Source organism: Salvelinus fontinalis, chromosome 6, assembly GCF_029448725.1.
Source record: "Salvelinus fontinalis isolate EN_2023a chromosome 6, ASM2944872v1, whole genome shotgun sequence".
Taxonomy (NCBI): domain Eukaryota; kingdom Metazoa; phylum Chordata; class Actinopteri; order Salmoniformes; family Salmonidae; genus Salvelinus; species Salvelinus fontinalis.
This window is the reverse complement of record NC_074670.1, coordinates 29,177,951-29,195,136: the sequence shown is the minus strand read 5'-3', so window position 1 is coordinate 29,195,136 and position 17,186 is coordinate 29,177,951. Positions and strand designations below refer to the sequence as shown.

At 44.0% G+C, this 17,186-nt stretch overlaps 1 protein-coding gene across 6 annotated transcripts in view; it reads right to left on the bottom strand.

Moving 5' to 3' along the window:
• Window positions 1-17,186, bottom strand: part of LOC129857579 (triple functional domain protein-like) — a 137,625-nt gene that overhangs the window by 22,272 nt on the left and 98,167 nt on the right. For all 6 annotated transcript variants that reach the window (XM_055925991.1, XM_055925990.1, XM_055925986.1 and 3 more), the window contains 6 exons: window positions 16,890-17,001; window positions 15,312-15,502; window positions 14,987-15,088; window positions 14,041-14,180; window positions 13,723-13,822; window positions 10,622-10,877 (listed from right to left, as the gene is read on the bottom strand). In XM_055925991.1, coding sequence (XP_055781966.1) covers window positions 10,622-10,877; window positions 13,723-13,822; window positions 14,041-14,180; window positions 14,987-15,088; window positions 15,312-15,502; window positions 16,890-17,001 — 901 coding nt within the window. The remainder of the gene's footprint in view (window positions 1-10,621; window positions 10,878-13,722; window positions 13,823-14,040; window positions 14,181-14,986; window positions 15,089-15,311; window positions 15,503-16,889; window positions 17,002-17,186) is intronic.

Here is a 17,186-nt window from a genome sequence, read left to right as displayed (position 1 = left end):
TAACGCTGGATGTGCACAGCAGACTATGCCAGACCCACTAGGCAGACACCTCCAGGACAGCCCAGCCGTACCCAGCCCCATCCTCCATTCTGAGAGGAGGAAGGAAACAGGCATCAGATCTCCACCTGAACAAACCTAGCCTTCTAGTACACCACAGAGACAGGGCTCAGTGTGTCCCTCCCCACAGGCCCACCTTCCCTCTACTTACCTGAGGGAAGTACACTCATGCCACAGTGCCCAGTAAAACTTTCCTTCTCTCCAATACTGTACAGAGCTGTCGCACAGTGTATCAGTGTTATTACATTGAAGGAGACACACAAATAACTTACTCCGTGTCCATATTGTCTCATCTAGCTGGCTAAAAGGGTACAGTTATAGTATATCTCTCACATTTACATCAAATGCTTTTGAACTCTTCCATTAAAAAGCCCTGCCAGTGGGCTAGTGGCAGGGGGGAAAACTCAGTCTGGTGCACAGTTCTACACATGAGTGTGTATCCACTCCACATATTGAGCAAACAGGACCGAGGCATGCAAGGGGCCTGACCCCTGGTGTAACAGCGATATTTGAGAGTAGGTCTGAAGAGCTGTCACAGGCTGCGGGCAGCCCATCAATCACCTCAGAAAGTGGGCTACAGGGTATCATATACTGTATGAAGGAAAAATAACTAGCCTGGTTGACTGGGACACCAAAAGTATTTTCAGCGAAGAACACAACATAACTTCTCTTTTAATATTGTATTTGTACTCATGTATTTTTGTGTGGTTGAGACAAAGATGTCCAAGACCAATTTCCCCTCAGGGACAATAATGATTATCTGATCTTACAGTCCTGTCACAGCTACAAAGCAGTGTCACTAGCTAACTTTGAAGTGCTGCCCTGAGAGGTGCCTCCTGGGGCGAGATATATTATTGGTTTGAGAGATCTGCGTGTCCTCGTAGACGTAGACAGTGATTTAACAGAAGGAGGGTCACCAGCCTTGACACATTTCTGTCCATTGTTTATTCAACAGGGTGTAAAATAACCCCAGACATCACAGACATGCCCCCCTGTGGGACACTGTCTCTGTGTCCCTAATGGCACCCTTTTCCCTATTTAGTGCACTTCTTTTGACCAGGTAGTGCACTATATAGGGGATAGAGTGCCTTTTGGGATGCATCCTGTCTCTGGGTACTGGGTAGGAAAATAAGCACTGCGGTGACCTCAGTCTGATCTCCCGCCAGTGGGTCTTCATCAGTCACCTCAGTCACTGAGCTCACTACTGCCACCTGTCCCAAACCCGGGTCTGCTGTGACTATGTGAGCCCGCTGAGCTAAAGCCTAGGGATTAGGAGACATGTGTACATACAGTACGTTCAAACACATGTAAATATGGTATCCCTGTCTGCCTAGTACATTTCAGGTCACTATCAGCAGTAGAGTATGAGACAGAATGGGGGTGAGGAGTAGAGCTGGCATGGATTTTGGATGACGGTTATTGGCCAGACAAATACCCGCAGTCACCGTAATAACCGTTCGAATAGCAAAAAATAAATAATAATAGTATATATTATTATATATTTTTGAACATGTTTTTTTTTCTCCTCTCCTCTGCTCCTGGCTGCATGTGCTGCCATATAAATAGAACAGGCGTCCCCAATCAAGTTAATGATGGCATAATGGCTGGACTGGCAGCAATTGAGAAAGTACATATAGACGCAAAACAGGAAGAAAGCAAGAAGTAAAAGCAGGAAGTGTACCATTAATATGTGCTGTGATTTGTTGATTCAACTCAACTGGTATTACAAAAATGCATATCATTGCATGAGCCACATCATGAATGAATATTCTACATTTACCATGGAAATTATTGCATCACAATTAGGGTTGTGGCGGTCACAAAATTTCGTCAGCCGCTGATTGTCAAGCAAATAACTGCTGGTGTCACACCCTGACCTTAGAGATCCTTTTTATGTCTCTATTTGGTTTGGTCAGGGTGTGATTTGGGGTGGGTATTCTATGTTCTATTATTTGTATTTCTAAGTTTTGGCCGGGTAGGGTTCTCAATCAGGGACAGCTGTCTATCATTGTCTCTGATTGAGAACCATACTTAGGTAGCTGTTTTTCCCATCTGTCTTTGTGGGAAGTTGACTTTGTTTATGGCACATAGCCTTAAGCTTCACGGTTTGTTTTGTAGTGTTTATTGTTTTGTTCGGCGTCTTTTCTAATAAAAAGAACATGTACGCTCACCACCCTGCACCTTGGTCCAGTGCATTCAACGGCCGTGACAGCTGGTCCCACGGTAATTGACCGTTAATGAACCTAAACACATTTATAATATCCTGGCTTCCACACATTGTCTACAAGCCACTGATGCTGACTTTTGGAACATCTACATTTAATAAATCCTTGTAATATAGCCTACACCTTCACAAAAAATCTATTATTTATTTTAGACAGGTTTAAAGAAACATGATATGAAGAAAATGTAGTCTATTTCAGAGGAACAGAATAGCATACTCTGAGTTGTCCTTATGTTAGGTCCTGATCTGGCTATGCCATATGCCATATGGCTGTGGGCTACACTAGTTAATTTAGCAGACAAGATTTGTTTAGATTTCCGTGGCATTATTTTATAGTATGAAGAATACAATTGAACAAAGCTGAATAAAATAAAGGATATTTTCTCCAAACGATTTGAGGGAGTGCGCACATGCAGCTATTCAGTGTTGAGCGGTTAACAAAGAAACAGGTACTCCTATATGTTTAATTTTGAGTTATTACTTAACTTTAGTTTTGGAATTTAATGTAATTAATGTAATGTAAATGTATTTGAGTTTTAATACATTCTCAAGCCTACATGATGCGACTCTAATGATGATTTGAAAAAAGTTGCATTGAAGGCATGAGCTCTGCTTTGTTTTTTGTGCAGGCTGTACACACTTCATCAGTCTCTCCTTCACAATTTGACAAGCACTTGATAATGACTCGAATTTCCCGGTAGCATCCCCTTTTTGTGGCCGTAATGCCCCCTAAAAAAAGATATGCCTTTTGCGGCTCGTGGCCGTTGTGCTGAATATAATAATTGTAATTCCCTTCTCCCTGCGTGCTGTGTGCTCCAAAGCACCTCTCACTCACATTTCTCTCCTTCACCTCATCGAGTCTTTCTCACAACTGCGCGCATCCTTATCCAATTCCGAGGAGCATATTGAAGATATTGGAAGAACTGTCCACATTTACATTTCATCAGCCAACAAGATGAGTAGGCCTAACGAACAACAAAAGCACTAGCCTATGTCAATCTACTATCCCCCATAGTACAAAAGTTGACCTATTCTATTTTTGGGGTGGCAGGTAGCCTAGTGGTTAGAGCGTTGGGCCAGTAACCGAAAGATTGCTAGATCAAATCCCAGAGCTGACAAGGTAAAAATCTGTTGTTCTACCCCTGAACAAGGCAGTTAACCCACTGTCCCCTGGTGGGCTGTCAATGTAAATAAGATTTTTTTCTTAACTAACTTGCCTAGTTAAAAAATTAATATATATAATAATAATTCTGTGCGAGAAATAAATATTCCAAACATAGTCTGCGACAGTTGTGGGATGCGATAGATCCCAAATGAATACAACCACTAGCATAAAAAAAAAACATTTTACTCAATGAGGCTGACGCTGTCGTTCTGCCCCTGAACAGATTAAATGTTGATAAATTATTAGGCTATTTATTTCTTCACATTATAAGCGCAGCAATGTGCACATGGAAGTAGGCTATACGCACAAATGTTCCATTAGCGAAAAAACACCATTATCAAAAGTGACCACAAAATGTGATTATGCAGGTAATGCTTTTATTATAAAGGTGCATTTTTATGGTGAAAATTATCTTCCCCAAACTTGAAACTCATGCGCTGTGTATGTATGCCAGTTAGGCTCTACACCCATTGAAAAGCAGATTAATGTGCTTAATTTTAAGAAGTTATTTGGCCACTTTTGTGATACAAACCTTATCAAAACATATAGGCCCATGGGATAGGCTACATACGGTGTGGGACTATGATTTGAAAAAGTCGCAAAAAAAAGGTGTTGATTCATGCCTTACCTAAATGCCTTAACTAAATGCACCTAAATGCACCTTTATAATATCATTCACAAGTGATAATATTTCATTCACAAGTGACAGGCTAATATTGTCACCCATCAGACTATTCTTGATTTAATCTTGTCTTTACATATACTAAATAATATGTGTGAAATTTGTTTTGATTTAGGATGCACCATTACCATGCACGTCTCAAAAACGGGGTCAGGAAAAAGATATACATGTCATCTATGCAATTAAATAGCAAAGGAGCTTTTCCCGTGGTTCCTGTTGTTAAGAGAAGCATTGTGCTTAATATTAGGAAAGTTGAGAAATAAATATAGTAGGCCTAGCCTATAGAAAGCTGAAGGGATTCTCCTCTTTTTAATAGAGGCTATCACTCTGTTTTCTCAGGCCTATAGAATTGTTGCGCAACATGAGCTTATGGGCTCTCATTAAGTGTTTGATTAGATTTTCGAATACATTTTCATTGAGTTCAGGGTGATTAGAGGGATAATAGAGTGCTGAGTACAAGTCAGTTAGCAAGTTTGGTAGGCTACCAATGACCATCAGTAGCATCAGAGTTTGGAGAAGCCTATTTACTGTGAATAAAAAGGTAACGTGGAATTTGACTGCCTTCATGACTTGTGATTGCCGGTGTGGCGGTAATATGGTCACCATAACAGCCCTAATCACAATACCAGGGAGCCATTGCGAGTGTACCCTTGAATTTGCCAGGGTTCGCGGTTCCAAACCTGTTTTATTCATTCTATTTATACGTTAGCTATTTCTACGTTTGCTGCAAGGAGCAGCAAAGTTTCATTATGTTGTTAATTGTCCATGTTACCATAGAAACGGACTCAACCACAAGAATGCCCGGCAGTCCCATCTCTCTCCTGTGTTCGTTCCACAAATCCAAAAAACTAATTATTCAAAAAAATATAGTTAAGACCAATATTTTATTCTCAAAACGTTTACACGGTTATACGGTTATTGTGCCAGCCCTAGTGAGGAGACATGTGGCACAGTCCAAGCCAATCAGAGTGGTGGCTCACTGTCCTCTGTCACAATTGGATTAAGATGTCTGGCCCACTTCCTGGGAAACCTAACAAGGCTCATCAGACACAGGACAGGAGGGCACACAGGCTAAGCCAGCTGTGTGATGCAGTGGGTGATACTGTGTGTGTCTGTCTGTTCTCCTCATGTTTACAATAACAAGAATATCACCAGAGGGGTGGATCATCACAAAGCAAGGATCAATCATCCGGCTAACATGAATACACATTCAGATGTAACTGTTGATCAGAAAGCTATGGGTTATTGATCATGTCAAGTTATTCATACATTTCTATTTCAAGTCAATCTTTCTCTATGAGCTATACGAACTATGGAGTTTTTAAAGATGATTCAGGAAAGTGAGCTGGCTAACTATTTGATCCCGGTGAATGGGCGAGGAGGAGGCTAGGGTTTGGACATCACTGAGGTGGGTGGGATGCACCAGGAACAAACACAGTTACTACAGCTGTATAGACTGTTCGTTCCGTCAACAGGTAGTAACATGGCTGATTCAGTCAGTCAATCAGTCAGCCAGCCAGCCTGCATGCCTTCCTGCCGGTCTGTTTCTCTGTCTGTCTGGTTGTCTGTGTCTGTCCCACATGTGACTCAGAAGCTCTTAATCTAGTCCAAAGCGTGCCAGCTTTAATACGGTATTTCAATCATTTTTATGCACCAATATAATCCACTCCATAACACCCATTCAATCAATATAATAGCCTACTGTCCTTATCCCCCAGGCTCTCACATACAATACAGGCATTATTGTTTATATGTACTCTACAGTAGGCTGTGAAAAAAATGTATGCTGCAAAATAATGTCAACAATAATTTAATATTTTACTTCATTATACCAATGATCACAACAATAACAATCCATTACAAAGTTGGAGCCTGTTCTACACTGTTAATGGACTGGAACACTTAAAGGACTGGTTCTATATAGGTCCTATACAGTATCGTTACATACCCAAATCCAGCAGCCAGAATTTGCAGTTTTCTGAGGGTCCCGCTTGAGAACTCATATGGTACAGAGGACTAACAGCAAAAATAGACTGTATTCCATTTGCCATGGCAACCTGCCCTGGTACTATTCAAGTTCTCACACTGTTTAAATCCAATTCTTCAAAATAATTTTATAAAACAGATAAAGTATCATGTAGTTTAAGAAAAAGCTACAGGAAGCAGCTGTATCCTCTAGCTCAGATCAGTCTGCTGTGTTTGTGGGATGGGATCTGCTCTCTCTTCTCTACTCTCCCAGAGAGTGGGCTGTTGTACTGTGAGGGCAAGCCTCCTCTGTCCCAAAGGAACATTTAGAATCAGACGGCACACTTTACCGTAAAACCTCTAGTAGAAGCTCCAGCCCTCAAACAGCATGGGCTCAGCTTCCACAAATCAAATCAAACTTTATTTGCCACATGCACCGAATACAACAAGTGTTGACTTTAGCGTGAAATGCTTACTTACAATCTCTTAACCAACAGTGCCTTACAAGAAGAAGAAAATATTTACCAAGTAGGCTAAGATAACAAGTAATAATAAAAAGTAACAAAATAAGAATAACAATAATGAGGCTATATACAGGGGGCACCGGTACCGAGTCAGTGTGCAGGGGTACAGGCTAACTGAGGTAATCTGTACATGTAGGTGGGGGCGAAGTGACTATGCATAGGTAACAAACAAACAGCGAGTAGCAGCAGTGTACAGGGGGGGGGTCAATGTAAATAGTCCGGTGGCGATTTTTATGAATTGTTCAGCAGTCTAATGGCTTGGGGGTAGAAGCTGTTGAGGAGCCTTTTGGTCCTTGACTTGGCGCTCCGGTACCGCTTGCCGTGCGTTAGCGGAGAAAACAATCTATAACTTGGGTGACTGGAGTCTCTGACAATATTATGGGCTTTCCTCTGACACCGCCTATTATCTAGGTCCTGGATGGCAGGAAGGATGGCCGTTCGCACTACCTTCTGTAGCGCCTTACGGTCAGATGCCGAGTAGTTGCCACACCAGGCGGTGATGCAACCGGTCAGGATGCTCTCGATGGTGCAGGTGTAGAACCTTTTGAGGATCTGGGGGCCCATGCCAAATCTTTTCACCTCCTGAGGGGGAAAAGGTTTTGTCGTGCCCTCTTCATGACTGTTTTGGTATGTTTGGACCAAGCAGTATGTATTGTAGAAATGTAGCATTTATAGTCGCAGCTTTACTTTTCAGCACAGTTGCAATGTCCTTATTTAAGCTAAGCTCAATACACTTACATTAGTTTTATTGCTGACAAAAACAATGCACAAAGAGAACTTTCAGCAGTGTGACTGATTGTAGCTGCTAAGGTGCCTCTCACACATTTGTACAGTCAGATCTCAATCTACCCTGCAGTGCATACAGGGCTGGAGGAGTAAAACAGACAGCCCACACAAAGCTCTCCCTGTTCAACTGTGTTTTCTCATCAGGATCTCTGGGCACTAACCACAGAGCCTGTTTCCTGTAAGAACCAAAACACACGTGTGCAACGTGCACAACGCACACACGTGGAACACACACCCGGAACACACACCCACACACACGTGCAGCACACCAAAAAAGCTAAGGCCTCCCTAGTACCTTTGAGAAGGTAACCGTTTTAAGCTGAATCAGCAACTGAAGGGAGATGTTGCTATTGTCTCTTTAGCACATTTTAGAAATACGCTGAACATATTGATGGTCCCTAGTCCCCCTACTGTACACTTCGGTCCACACTGATCTAGCTGGGGATAGTCATAGTGGCATTTCCTAGTCCAGGGATCCTCATCTAGATTCAGCTGCGGGCCAATTTTTTCTTGGGCGGATGGTCTGGGGCCGGAATATAATAAAAAAATATATATTTAGAATGCAAACTGCCCGCAAGAAACCTAAACAGATCAAATATTTGACAAAAATATGAAACATAATTTCAAACCTTAATTACATTTGTCCTGCGTAGGGTGCCATCTTTCAGATGGGATGTTAAAAAGGGTGTGCTGACCGTGTTCACCCCGGTTTCATAGCTAAATCCCCAACCTGGCCACATTCCATCATGACCACCTAATCCCCCCCCCCCCCATTCCTAATTGGCATATATCACTCCTCACCTCTCCACCTGATTGATAGCTGATGTGTGGTGAGAGTTCTGGCACAAAAATGGCCGCCATGCATCACTGAGGCGGGTGCTACACATTGATGGTGGATGAGGTGATTTCCCCCCTACTATGTAAAGCACTTTGAGTACCTCAGGTGGTATAAAAGTGCTATATAAATCCAATCAATTATTATGAATTATAATAATTTGTATACGATCACCAAAGTCTCTCTATTATGCGTGGGAATACTTGGGAACATGTTTCCAAAATGTCAATCACTTGGAGCTGATTTTCTGGTGTTTTTAGTCTTTTATGTCCAACAATGAAAATTCAAAAAAAAAATATACATATATACATTTTTTGGGGGGGACCAAATAAAACCACCCGCAAGCCACCAGTTGGGGAACCCTGTCCTAGTCCATGGTCCTATAGTTGGAAAATACAAAAATAGCCAAAAAGCAGTAGCTTTGTCTAATTCAGTTTACAAACTTAATTGCAAAAACATCACAGGAGTCACATCAACAGCATTTTCTGAGAACTTGTGGGGTTTACACAAGCTGTGTAAACACAAGCTGTGACAGCTACTAATTCACCACAGGCAACCAGCCAGCAAGGGCTTTGTTCTAAGTCCAAGGGATGGGGAATGCAATGAGGAAAAACAACGAATGAGGGCAAACCTCCTGCTCACAGCCTGCACTCATTCTGGCCCAGCCATGCATCTGGGTGACAGCACCAGTCAGGAGTAGGAAGAGGAAAGTTCCCAGATCTTCACCCAAACCCCTAACCCATCCACTGCCCTGAGAAAAAAGCCTAGGCCTACATGCTCTGCTTCAAGGACAAAGCACCACAAAGACAAGGGGAGCACCAAGGACAGGTTCAGCCTCCTTGTTCTAAAAGAACTCTGCTGAGGGGAGTCTTCAGTCTGTATAACAATTCACTGGCCATTACAGAAAATAGGAAAGCTCTGGCACTGCGCGGGTATAAGAACGGACCATCTAAGAAGTTCTGATGCTCCTACAGGCCCTCAGGAAAAACATGGGAAAAAATCACACATGAAACTTGAAGGTAGCACAATAATAAAGAACTGGATGGGAAATCCTAAAGTTTGTTATTAGTTAGAGAAAACCATACAAGTGTGTAACATGCATCAAACACTACCTGGTTTAAGCCAAAATACAGGATTCCCCACTCCCTTTTAATGATGAAGGGCCTAATGTTCAGGAAACCTATCAGCATACAATGTTATCCTTTATTTAAATAGGCAAGTCAGTTAAGAACAAATTCTTATTTACAATGAAAACCTCCCGGAGAACAGTGGGTTAACTGCCTTGTTCAGGGACAGAACGACAGATGTTACCTTTGTCAGCTAGGGGATTCGATCCAGCCACCTTCGGGTTACTGGCCCAACGCTCTAACCACTAGGCTACCTGCCGCCCCAGGTAGCCTTGTGCCGCACCATGGAAACCACCAGTATACAGTACACAAACATCACCTCTACCTTATTACAGACAGGACAGGAGGAGGGCGGGCCGTCTGACAGGAACAAAGCTTTACTTTGTGACTCAGTCAAGACAGAACAGAAGCTCCAATTGCCACCCAGGTTTCTTTGATCTCATCCCCTGGGGTCTGGAATGGGGTCAGGTCATGGAGCTCAAGAACTACTTCTCCTTTGAAGAAAGATGAAGAAAAACCACTGTCTAGTCAAAAGGACAGGGTCATATTGAAGGCCACACGGTAGCAAAACGTTTTGTAACAGAAAACAAAAATGCATGTGTTTTATATTGGACAAGTTCAGGTAGTCTCTACCTGTTTCGGTCAGTTTTCTTCCGTTTGGTGCCTGACGAATATGGACCATGAGAGACAGGCCACGTATGCAAAGTATGAATTCCCAGAGTTAGTCATGTCTATATGAATTCCCACAGAATAATGTAGGTGGTAATCAATATGTTTTCCACAGCAGCACGTGAGTCATCAACACCTCCTCTACAGACCGTAAACCAGGGAGCACCTGGAATCCTTCACTGACTGCAAGTACACACTCGCCCACTAGAAACCCCCTGGGACCAAGGTACAGACGGTGCCTGTGTGTGTGTGTGTGTGTGTGTGTGTGTGTGTGTGTGTGTGTGCGTGCGTGCGTGCGTGCGTGCGTGCGTGCGTGTGTATGTGTGTGTTTGTGTGTATTTGTGTGTACATGTGTGTTCCAGACCTAACGGTAGATTGACGCCAGACTTTTAATTTTTTTTTTACTTTTGCAGAACATATCATTTGATCTCCAGCACCTGCTTAGAACCAAATGATGTGTGCATGTAATCGTTTCCCGTACTGTATTCCAGGTGCCTCACAACAGCAAGGCTGACAGTGTGTCTATGTATCTGTGTCTGTGTATCTGTGTGTGTTTCAGCCTTCTCAGTCCCAACATCAAGGCCTACCTTTGTGGTGGTGGTTGAATAGTCCTTCCATCTCCATACTGGAGCGTGAGTGAGCGATGCAGAGCATGGCACAGGGTACTATGCCCTCCTGGGCAGGGGAGCGATCCGTGGTCCTCACCAGGCACCAGTCTGGCTTGTCATGGAGCCTCTCCAGCACCTCCACCGTCTGACCCCTCCGTAGAGTTAGCTCAGAGCTGCTGCCGTTACTAGCCACAAAGTCATGGATGACCACGGTCAGCTCACAGCCACCAGAGAGCTGGAGAGAGGCAGGGATGGAGAGGTAGAGAGGGAGGGATGGAGAGGTAGAGAGGGAGGGATGGAGAGGGAGAGAGGGAGGGATGGAGAGGGAGAGAGGGAGGGATGGAGAGGGAGAGAGAGAGAGGGAGGGATGGAGAGGTAGAGAGGGAGGGATGGAGAGGGTGAGAGAGAGGGAGGGATGGAGAGGGAAAGAGGGAGGGATGGAGAGGTAGAGAGGGAGGGATGGAGAGGTAGAGAGAGAGGGAGGGAGAGAGGGAGGGATGGAGATGGAGAGAGGGAGGGATGGGGAGGGAGAGAGAGAGGGAGGGATGGAGAGGTAGAGAGGGAGGGAGGGAGGGATGGAGAGGGTGAGAGAGAGGGAGGGATGGAGAGGGAAAGAGGGAGGGATGGAGAGGTAGAGAGAGGGAGGGATGGAGAGGTAGAGAGAGAGGGATGGAGAGGGAGAGAGGGAGGGATGGAGAGGGAGAGAGAGAGGGGGGGGAGGGAGAGAGAGAGGGATGGAGAGGGAGAGAGAGAGGGAGGGATGGAGAGGGAGAGAGAGAGGGAGGGATGGAGAGGGAGAGAGAGAGGGAGGGATGGAGAGGGAGAGAGAGAGGGAGGGATGGAGAGGGAGAGAGAGAGGGAGGATGGAGAGAGAGAGAGAGAGAGAGAGAGAGAGAGAGAGAGAGAGAGAGCATGTCAGATTTACTATAAACATTACATGACATAAAGGAATAGTTTGAGGTTATGAAGAAACAGCCTGAATGTATTGATGTTTAGGAGCAGTATCATAATGAGGGTGTGAAATATAACTACATGTCATTAAATTGTGAGATTCTTAGGATGTACTAATCAGCAATAACGAGTTTATTATTAGCATGTCAACAACTGAGTTCTTATATGGGTTTGCAGGTCCCCAAGTCCCCCAGAGAATTGCTGATTTGCCACTTGTCAGTCATTCTGTTTCTCCAGACCCAGTCTCAGTCACAAGGCTAGAGTAAGAGCTTATTCTGATGGCCATCAGAGCAGACGCGCAGCACAGTGCAGGCTCCAAACCAACCACATACTGTAGCTACTGTAGCTCAACTGTACTGGGTTGTACTGAAAACATGTCGTTCTGGTGAGTCACTAGACTCACATTCAGATGCCTCACCATGACCTAAGAAACGCTCTGACATTCTAAAGCAGTAGATGCAGGGGGGAAAAAAAGTCCATTAAACTGACATATACAGTATTCCATTCAAATATACATTGACGATAATGGACACATCAGGGACGTTTCAAACAGGGAAATCAGTTACAGGAGAATGACGATCGACCTCGGCAGTTCCACACTGACAACACGTTCTTCAAATGACTATCAAATCAAACCAATTAAGGACTCCAACCAACATCCAACCGACATGGCTAGTTAGTAACTGCTAGAGATCCATACATACCCATTGGTAGTGAGGCAAAGCCAGCGAGTTCAAAAGCTGAGTCACCGGACCTGAGTTTTTATTGTTCTCCATGATTCTGTCCTCTGTCCTCTTCTCCTTCATACTCTGATCCTCCTGATGCTGAATCCAATCCATCGACGCGACACAAGGTTAACTTAACACTGAACCACACTGACCTGAGTTAACACGCAGGCCCACCTACTCTCATATCCCTCCGCCCGATGGCCCTACAATGGTATCTAGGCACTATATACCAGAGCCAAAGCACTCCCTTCCTTGTCTACTGTACCAGCTGTGCCTTCTCCAAGAAGAGGCTGGAGATATGACACTGACACAGAGAGTGGTACAGCTAGTGGGAGGCTGACACACTCGTTGACGCGTCGCCGACACACAACTCCACTCTGTCATTGCCTCTCATAGATCTCACAACACCAGGCGAAGAGGCAGAGAGCGAGAGAAAGAAAGACAAAGAGAGGGAGGCAGAGAAAGAGAGGGAGAGAAAGAGAGAGTTGACTGTGAGTGATTGCGCCCTGCATTAAAGGAACCATAGCCCATTAGTGGACATGAGAGGACACAAGGACTCTCCCTCATCACCTCTCTGTGACCTTGACTGACCCTCTCTGTGTTGTTTTCTGTACCCTGACAGAACCAGAGCTACACTGTGTCAGGAAGGACACTTACAAAAAGGGACATACTATGCATGTCTTCCAAATGTCACCATATTAATTTTGCTGTGCATCATTTTTGACCAGGAGTGCACTATAAAGGGAATAAGGTAGCATTTGGGACTCAACCACTGTGGCTAAGTCAATTTGAACCTAATTCCTTGAATTAGGAGCATGGCTGCATAGAGCAGAATAACTGCAAGTCCAGCTTTGGCAGGGAAACATGGTCCCTAAAGAGGCAGAGTGTTTGTGTGAGAGAATATAGCTCTGACTGTGAGTAGGAGTGGTATCCTTCTGTGCTGTTATTGCCTGATACAATCCCACTGTTCCTTCCTGAAGAAGAGCCATGTTTCTCATGTTCATCTCTGAGATGGAAAGGAAAAGTCTAACGAAAGTTTGGTTTTCAGACAGTCCCTTATCAGGCAACAGGTTCACAGGAAGCCAGTCCAAATTAAAATGTCTTGAAATACTAATTTCTAATTGACTTGTCTGGTTGCGGTCTCCCCTAAAAACGACTGGATTTAGAGGCTACAGTTTGAAACGCTGTTGAAAAGACGTCTCTAGAGTCTAACGTGTCAAATGATACTGTGAAGACCTCCGCTGTTCCACAACAGAGACCAACAGCCATCGTTGGTGAAGCCCTAAACTGCAGGGATTGTAGCAGCAGACCATTGTCTTACATCAGACTCCGGAGTTGGCAACGTGTCGTATTTGAATGGCGTAGCTGTTGGAAGGCAATGGGCAGCATATGATGACTCACCTTATCGCTGTCCAGTGTGTTCTGAGAGGTACGGGAGGCGATAGAGATGGTGTCTGGCTGACTGCTGGCATCACCCTGGCTGTCCAGGTCATCTCCATGACTACAGAGGGACAAGAGGAAGAAGACGTCAATCAAGATAGGGCGGGGCAGCTCTCACAATCATATACTGTTGGGGCACTTTAATGTTAGGTTGTGCTGCGGTATTGACGGAACAATAACTGTAATGTATAAAACCAATGTCCAATGCAGTCGGTCCTGTATGGTCCGTAAGAAAGGCTGTGAGAAGTGCTGAGGTTGATACAAGGTGGAGCACTGTACCTTCTGCCCTTGTGTTTGACTGTGGTGGCCTTGGGGATGTGAATAGGCTCCTTCAGGGCTCCTCTCAGGTGGATGGTACGCTCCTGGATCACCTCCCGGATGTGTTTGATCCAGTCCTGCTTGTTCTCTATGCTGGACGCCTGAGGGGACAGACGGACGGACAAGACAGACGGGCGGGCAGAAAGATCAGTCCACACATTAACCAATATTTCGACACGATCTATGATGCAACACTAACTCTACACTCAGAGCTGTTCAGTCGACACAGTCGACCCTGATGCCTTCATCGATGCGTTCACTGAGTCACAGTAATTATCCCAATGCTTACTATTTTTTACCAGAGTACATGGACAGAACACACAAAGGACATTTTGTCATGTTCCTGTCATTCAGTAAGACCCTTTCAATCGATTACAGTATGTTTCACAATTGAGGAATTCCGAGGAGCCATTTATAGGGCCCTTCAGTGCTGTTTGAATGATGTGAATGCGTGGACCCACAATTAGCATATGACTCACTCATGTCTTCATGGGAACTATGCAACAATAATCAAGAGTATGCTGCTTTTATATAACGGACAGATTAAGATGGGCAGTCTGCCATTATATAATGTGTATAATATATACATGGCATGTGTGTGTGTGTGCTGTGGCTCACAACGCATCAACGCGCAGATATGTTTCTAAGTGCATGAACTGTTATGCAAATCTTCAAACTTGAACACATAGGCCTGGTAACGCCCACTCAAAGAAATATGTTTTGGGCGGATTTGTAGGAGTACATTTAGTGGTCATCAAATCTTAGTGGGTTGAACTTAAATCTTTAAAACACTCAGTAACACCCACTTAAGGGAATACGTTTTGGGCAAAAGTGTGAGTAAATACATACATATTCATGGTGCGTGACTGTGTGCTGGGTTACTGTTAAGTCATAATGTCCCAGTTACCTTCAGCACCATCTTGTTGTCTGAACTGGGGGTCCTCCCAACCCAGAGAGCAAATTTACACGGATCCCCCTCCACGTGTTCTGTGACACCCAGCTCTGAAGTCTTAGGAGCAGAGACAACACAAAAACAGAGTTAGAGAAAAAACAGGAAAGAAAGAGAGTAAATATATATAGGGTTGATAAAAAAGTATTGACTTGAGATCCGCGCAGGCAACTACTTTGGTAAATCCTTCATTGATGTGGGAGACTTTCATTTAAGTTAAGCATGCTGATCTCAAGTCTGAGTTCCAGCCATTGTGATGAGAGAGTGGACAGGTTGTGCTTACAAAGAGCTTGCTCTTGTAGAGGTACTTGTTGCGTCCGTTAGAGTCCTTGACCTCCTTGCTGAAGACCAGGGACATCTCAAATAGGAAGAGGTGGCGCTCGCGTCCCTTACGGATCAGAGTCTTGGGATCCCACACCTGGAAGGACTCCTGCAGGATCAGCTCTCCTTGTGAGTCAATATTCCCATCGAACCCTGGAGGGGGAAGAGGAGGAGGAAGAGAGGGGACTGTCAAGTCACTTGATTCAAATAATAATTTCTAAAGCTACACTACAGTGCAAAAGTTTGTGGTCACTTAGAAATGTCCTTGCTTTTGAAAGAAAAGCACATTTTTTTGTCCATTAAAATAACATCAAATTGATCAGAAATACAGTGTAGACATTGTTAATGTCGTAAATGACTATTGTAGTTGGAAACAGCAGATCTTTAATGGAATATCTACATAGGCATACAGAGGCCCATTATCAGCAACCATCACTCCTGTGTTCCAATGGCACATTGTGTTAGCTAATCCAAGTTTATAATTTTAAGGCTAACTGATCATTAGAAAACCCTTTTGCAATTATTTTAGCACAGCTGAAAACTGTTGTTTTCTAGGCAGAGTTCCTCTGTCCAGTGTCTGTGTTCTTTTGTCCATCTTAATATTTTATTTTTATTGCCCAGTCTGAGATATGGCATTTTCTTTGCAACTCTGCATAGAAGGCCAGTATCCCGGAGTCGCCTCTTTGCTATTAACGCTGAGACTGGTGTTTTGCGGATACTATTTAATGAAGCTGCCAGTTGAGGACTTGTGAGGCGTCTGTTTCTCAAACTAGACACTCTAATGTACTTGTCCTCTTGCTCAGTTGTGCACCGGGGCCTCTCACTCCTCTTTCTATTCTGCTAAGAGACAGTTTTGCTGTTCTGTGAAGGGAGTAGTACACAGCATTGTACGAGATCTTCCGTTTCTTGGCAATTTCTCGCAAGGAATAGCCTTCCTTTCTCAGAACAAGAATAGACTGACGAGTTTCAGAAGAAAGTTCTTTGTTTCTAGCCTGTAATCGAACCCACCAATGCTGATGCTGTCAAATACTCAACTAGTCTAAAGAAGGCCAGCTTCATTGCTTCTTTAATCAGAACAACAGTTTTCAGTTGTGCTAACATAATTGCAAAAGGCTTTTCTAATGATCAATTAGCCTTTTTTATTATTAACTTGGATTAGCTAACCCAACATGCCATTGGAACACAGGAGTGATGGTTGCTGATAATGGGCCTCTGTACGCCTATGTAGATATTCCATAAAGAATCTGCCGTTTCCAGCTACAATAGTAATTTACAACATTAACAATGTCTACACTGTATTTCTGATCAATTTGATATTATTTTAATGTACAAAAAATATGCTTTTCTTTCAAAAACAAGGACATTTCTAGGTGACCCCAAACTTTTGAATGGTAGTGTATATTCCATGAAAGCGTCCTGTGAATTAGCCCAGCTTGCTCGACTAGGAGCTAAAAGAAATGTCCAGGAAGTCAAGGCCTAGTCCCCCTACTACTGATAAAAGGGGAAACCCTTAGCTAGTTCTATGTATATTTACTCCTACCGTCCATCATGCTGAGGTGCATGGCATCGTTGGCTCTCTTGGGGACACTGAGCATCACCTCCAGACCATCCTTGATCTCCCCCTTCCCCTCCTCACAGCAGGTCAGCAGCTCCTAAAGAGGAAACGCAAACACACACACAGAGAGAGAGAGAGAAACAAACACAAAACTTCAGTTGCATTTCACAAACCTCAAGGTCCAACGAAAGATAAAGTCTGTAAAGGACTGTATTCCATGCAAGATGCAGTTTAGCTTCCAACACTGTAGCTTTGTTGACAACTAGCGATGTTTTCTACAAT